The 6811-nt window shown below is 34.8% G+C and overlaps 1 protein-coding gene across 1 annotated transcript in view; it reads right to left on the bottom strand.

The window, feature by feature from the left end:
* Positions 1 to 6811, bottom strand: part of LOC106106832 — a 64114-nt gene that overhangs the window by 54182 nt on the left and 3121 nt on the right. The window contains exons 4-5 of the mRNA XM_013287491.1: positions 6693 to 6791; positions 6225 to 6290 (exon numbers count right to left, since the gene is read on the bottom strand). Coding sequence (XP_013142945.1) covers positions 6225 to 6290; positions 6693 to 6791 — 165 coding nt within the window. The remainder of the gene's footprint in view (positions 1 to 6224; positions 6291 to 6692; positions 6792 to 6811) is intronic.

Genomic DNA, 6811 nt, shown 5'->3' on the forward strand with positions numbered 1-6811 from the left:
ATTATGAAGGGGCCCGTTTTGGAAACATTACGACCAACACCTCCACATGATTTTCGCGGCGTTCATTCACCGTCAGACGTTTGTTTATATCAGAACTTAGTTATGTATCAAGTTGGATACGACTAATCTGTGACTTGCAAATTCATGTGCCAAACATAGGCCGTCCCAATCTACTCTAATGTCATTAACCTTTTTTCTAAAAAGCATGTTAACAATTACAGCTTTCAAATATTTTACCTTCGTGCTGTGATTCATCTTTACTAATATTTTAATAACTCAAAAACTACTGGGCCGATTTAAAAAATTCTTCCACCATTTAAAAACTACGTAACTACTGAGTAATACGCTATGTTTTTTACAATTAATTAATTTCACGCGGGCGAAGTCGCGAGCAACAACTAATTGTAAACACTACTAATTTTAAAATCGATATTACTTTTCAACAATTTATGAGTTACTTTTCCAAGGTCGATTATTGTCCCGTGTTAAAAACCAGGTGACGCTCATTTTGTATTCATTAATGCTGTCGTCAAACAAAAACGGCCTATATTATGATATCATAGACAGTACGAATGAAGATTTCTATACCTTATATAGTGGTCAAGGTTGAAATGTATATATGGCGTGTATATAATGTAAATGTTATCTAATAGATAAATCGAACATAACTATAGCAAAATATGATTGGGTTTTCGGTTAAAGTAGACTTTACTGCCAACCTTAAAGTCGGTGAGAGACAGGAAGATAATCTAGAGTAAACATTTTAACAGATCTACAAAACACTCTACGCTTTATTCTCTTATGCTGGGTTTCTGATGTTACCATTTGCTGGTGCTTCATTAATTGTAGGTTAACCGATGTTTCAACAGAGTAAAAATCAAGTTACGTACTTCGGAAACACTTTTCATTAAGTTATCGAATCAAAGACACTGACGAATGCTTAAATGTATCTAGGAAAGCGGCCATTAGTAAGTAAACATTCAAGCGTGCCTACACTTCATTTAAACAGATGTTTGTAAGCACGTCGCGCGTGAAATTACAGTAAATTTGCGTCGGTGTGGTCTTGAGGAAAAAAATATGTATTTGAAGATTACACAAACCATCAACCCCTGGTCGCGATTCGACACGGAACCTCCGGAGGCCATCATCATTTGTCCCTCCGTTTCATTATCGTAGAAGGGATGCCGCCCTTTTTTGTCTTATATGAATTTATCAACACATCTAAAATAATACACTAAACTTCACATCGCTTTATAACTTGCGGGTCTCAGAGAGCAAGCGCGAAGTTTTTACAAGATTCGTTCAGAGGCGCCATCTTTGATCGCTTTATATCGTACGAAAACATTAGAAGTGATATAAACGATTTTATTTAACTTTGTGTTATAATGTTTATTGTGAAGGTCAACTTTGATTGAAGAAAGGCGAAAATCGGGACGACTTAAATACTAACCATTGTACTCTGAGAAACAATGGGTGATAATAAGATAGCGTTCGCGTATTGACAACTAATAAAATGCTTTATTGAAATTTTTATCGATTTGATAATGCAATTTTTAAAACCTAAAAAGTCTTGCTGACTTGTAAAACATGACACGGAACGATATAAATATCGAATTGCATAAAAAGGCCCTAATAAACATCACAACACTAAAAACAATGATAATACTGTAGCGATTTTAAAGGATTAAACGTGTCCAGATGTTTTTCGTGCTTTAGTGTTTTGATCAAACTAACAAATAATTAAATTACTGATTTAATTGGTCACTAAATGAAAGGTAATCTTTATGATAACATTCAACGTGTATTGGAGTAAAGAGTGAAATTAGACGGAGGGCAAATTACAGAGTAAACTTATTTTAATATCGTGATTAAACAATAAATCGAATAACAAAATGTCGTTAACACCTACTCATATATATTTGTCCATATCTAGCAATATACATCATTGTGTACATTAAAATAAAAAAATCTGGACTTCAAATTTTAAGGAGTACGGTCCAGTTGTACTTTTTTTGACGCCCAAAACATGGAGGGTGTGTAGACGTGAAGAAGGTTCGGCGGGCGCCAAGATCGCAACGATATCGTCGCTAGAACAGTAATCGTCAATAAAATCTCAATTTAGATGGTGCCGATAGCACGTGAGTTACGGACGGACAGTCCGACCGAACACGAAAACCTACTCGGCGGTGGAATGCACCCCGCGACAGGATCCGCTAACGAATTACGTACTTCAAATTGGATGTTACGGACACATCATTTTTACTTTTTTATACCCTGACGAGTCGATAGGGTTAAGTTTGAAAACTGAAGGAAGGTTACTCATTAATTTAACTGAAAATGTAATCAATATTTCCATTTCACTGTAAGGTGTCGTATTATTTTCAAGAGTGCTACAAGTGAACAAGTCTCTTACCAAGTGTGAAACAATTGGTAAGAGATCTGTACGGAAGCCATTGGGGTATAATTGTAGGGACTAGGGAGTGTGTTCTGATGGTGAGGTACTTATGAAACTCATTGAAGTTCCAAGCGGACGTTCCGACAGCAATTATGGAGTACTTGACGCTTCGCCAGCTCGCCTACGTATATTTATAACGTAACTTTTTTTTTTGCCTCCATCCCCTACCCCGCTGGTCAGTCACAGATAAGGATTTCGAAGTGGGCATTTAAAAATAAATTTGTCGAAAGTGATAAATGATGCATATAACTTTTATTATTTCAAATTAAATTAACGACCCGGCCCCGGCGTCTACCTTTTCTCACATTAGAGGTATCTTATCTGGAATGATTGCTTCCATTACCTTAGAGAATGGACACGTTGTTTTGTAGGTGAGGAAAGATAAAGAGATTAATGCGTAAAGCAATTAATTTTGATTGAGGTGTGTTTTATTAAGTAATTGTTTTTGTTTTCGGTGCGGATTCGAGACGCTCTGTGAAGCTCTCATTGTGTCGAACTGTGCGATGGACGTAGTCGGTGCCGCCTTTTTTATTTACTGGCCATTGTCTTTTGTTTTCAACATTTTATTTAATTAAATTTTATTAACAGTGTGCGATTAACGATTGTGTATCGCATCAGTGTAACATTAGATCTCCATCTTTGAAGAATACAAGTTTTTTTTAATCTTATACAATCTACATAGATATAATCTAGCGCCATATTAATGATTTTGGCGTAGATTATCCTAGGCAATTTTTTTTTACGAATCCTCATCTGACATTAAACTCTATGCACATAGTGATCAAGAAAAAACCTTAATTTTCTTAAAAGCACTATCGTTATAAAGAAACAAATTAGTTGCAAATACATATAAAGATTAAAAGTAATATGTAATGAAGTAATGTTTAAGATAATAATGTAAACAAACATCATCTAAGACAGAGAGGTGTCGTAAGGGTTTGATGGTCGCGTGAACGTTCCCACACCAGGCTTTAATACATTTTCCGTGTTCCAGTTAGCGCACCATAAATTGATTAAGGGTCTTCGGCGACGCTCAAAAGTTTTTTGTGCCTTACAACAGGTAACTCAGGCAATGCGTGGCAACACTCGTATGCTCTACCCGTCTGATGACTGGAAGGTTTTAGGTTCGACTCTGTTAGTCTATTATGATTTATTGATGTTCACTACAGGTCAATTTATACAAACAAATTATTCAAATATTTAGTATAATATAGGACTTTATATAGTTGGACTTAATGTAAAAAAAATGCAGAATAGCCATTCTTGGCTGTGCCGCCAGAACGCAATTATAATATTCTAGGACTATTACGGCATTAAACAAAAGCGTATAAAACGGCCAATCTTTGGCCATTTGGCGGCAACAGCGACGTAATGGAGTGAACTAATTTCCTCCCAGGAAATTGCCTTCCTGCCCAAGTGAGTGCCATTTCCCTAAAAGCGACAGCTTAAGTCGAGAACTCGTCATCAATCATTTATATTTGCAATTGCAGGGACGCATTTCTATTATTAAACTCAACTTGAATTTTAATAAATGATATTTTTATGCAAAAAGAGGTTTAGGGCGAGAACTTAAATGCATTTTATCAAATACTACTACCAGTAATTTTTTTATTCGTATATGTATAAGAAGTTCAAACATATAACATGAATGATATGTGGCAAACGGTAAAAACAAAGGCTTTTAACCTTGATTATAAACTTGAGAAAGTCGATCGAGTTTTCCTATTCGAGTATTTTCGGAGACAAAAAAAAACAAATAACTACTATAAATTATTTATTTGACTCACCTAATACTGGCTGATGATATTTATTATTTCACACACATGCGAATATATTTGGCGAACAACATGAAAAGTTCAATGATCTCCAAACAATACCATACGAATATGCAAAAAGTCGACAAAGAATTTCTAACAAAACAACCTACTGGAGGTTGATATTACGTAGGTTTTCAAGTAAGTAATTTAGCCAGGTTTTTGTTGAGGTCGAGTAAAAAAAATAAGAGGTGACAATATAAATAACAATTTGGCCCACCCCGTTCGAATGTGGTTCGCCTGGATTAGCATAAGAATGCAGCATCACGAACGCCCACGAGCCCGCACTGTCCCTTGTCGTCTCTTTATGTCTCGAATTTAATTTTGATTTACGTCTGTCTATACAATCGTACGCGAATGTATGAGGATAATGCTAACGCAGTCGACACTTATGACTTTACTTTTCATGTTTGATATCCAATACCGCCAAAATTTAACGGCAAAACGAAATCCGATGTGGGGTCCTAAATTTTTATATTTAATTTATGTAAGCACTTAGATTTTTATGTGCGCGCGAGTCATTTATAAAAATAACTTGGACATCTTTATTCCGTTTCGTATGACAATACACTTTCGGAACTAAGTTGTCTGGATTACTAAAAACTTTTTGACGTATCAAATTACACAAACAATGTTACTTTTCGATTGTTGAACCTAACTATAATATATAATTTCTCTACTTAGTTATGTAATGATTTTTATAATAAAACACTTTGACATATATAAATAAAAAACGCATCCCTAATCACTTTTAAAATTCAATTACTGACTGGTGCGACATTTTATTAGGACTTATAAATCTGCAAAGAAACGTTAAAAGCCACTTAATTTGCAAACAAATAAAATTTTAAGTACCATAAGGACGTAATATTCGGTCGTATAACTTATTATAACTTAACCCTTTTAAGTAATAACTTAATTATTAAAGAGGGACGACGAGCGTGCTATAATTCACTGCCCACGTTGAGTTGACATAATCGAGGGCTTCTTAAGTATCTTTTATGTTAATGTTGCCAAAAGTGTACCTTCTCAGCGGTAATTAATTGAAGGTGAGGGGTCTTTTGACGTTAAGGTGATGTATAAGGGGTAATCTCGTCGCCTAATTATTTTAAAACGCCACTTAAAAAATAATGCTTCGCTTTAAATTTGTTTACGTTTATATTTAAAATATTAGCTGTGAAATCAACAGTTAATGCAAAGTGATAACCAGAGTAAACGGTTTTGATTTGCTTCATGCATTTTTATATGTTGATTTCTTAGCGATTTTTATATAATGAGGTGTATTATATATTCAAGTATTAATTACAATTATATTATATGTAAAACAAAACGTAGATACATTTTCTTTTAATACAAAAACCTTATCTTAAAAGTATGTTGTATATTATAATCTGTGTGTGTCTTAAATTAAATGTATTTTTTAAAATTAAAATAGATAAGAAATTTATAAGATCTTTAAAATAAAGCGGTGTGAAACGATTAAAATAAAACAAATGACGGTGCTCAGTGTTAATACGCATTTAAGATAATATATTTTACTATACAAAAATAAATGTCCACCTAATAAATCGTGGCGGTCCTTATCGTATCCCGAGGCAGGACAGTAAGAATCCGATAAGGATGTGGGTCCTTTTCGACCATACAGTTTTATCGCTCTTAACTTTTTCGTTTGCGTTTGGATTCACAAAGTCCTAAAAGGGCTGAACTTTTGTCCGTCTCGAATCGTGTTTAGTGACTCGTGAAGAGGGAACGCGCGAGACCGGCGTAATCGGTGTCGCATCTTAATTTAGTTGTCTTGTATCGGGGGACGGCGGCCGCCATGGGGTTTATATTAAACTATATGCAACCTACGGGGACGTTTAAGAATGCCGCCATTAGACTAATGATCCTATTCGTCTGGAAAAATACCCGGCGCTGCGGCATTGAGTGGTGTAATAAATATTTGACGTACTTACCACGTTAACGAACTCCTGAAATGTGATCGCATCGGATGTAGCGCTGCGAGCTTTGTCCAACAGTATCTGAGGGATACATAAACATATTTTAGATGTTTTTTTTTATTGTTGTAGAGCGTCATGAAAGTATAATTGAACTTAGTCTTTAACCTTGAATCAATTTATAGCTAGCAACGATCAGATTTACCAAAATCTTCAACTTATTAGGATATGTCAAAGAATGAATTGCTTTTATTTATTTAGTACCTTAAAGAATGCTAATGTTTTATAATACTAGTTATTTTTGATTGGTCTTTTGATGTGGTCAATGTTCATCCAATATGATTTTTGATATCTTATTAGATTCCAGAGAGCAACATGTTCCGCCTTTTTGGAGAATTATAATTAATTTTAGCTATGGTTAAAGGCCATTTAAATGTATTTAATAAAAATAATGCTAAGTTTATAACAGTGTAAAGTTATGTTTACCTCATGTTTGTGAGGTGGCACCTGAGAAATAAAATCTGGGTTTTGTAGCGTCTGCAGGAAGTCGGGCCACGGGATCTCGCCAAAGCCCTCCGGATCGAACTGCAACAACCGCCACATTG

This window comes from Papilio polytes, unplaced genomic scaffold (genome assembly GCF_000836215.1).
Source record: "Papilio polytes unplaced genomic scaffold, Ppol_1.0 DF822067.1, whole genome shotgun sequence".
Taxonomy (NCBI): Eukaryota; Metazoa; Arthropoda; class Insecta; order Lepidoptera; family Papilionidae; genus Papilio; species Papilio polytes.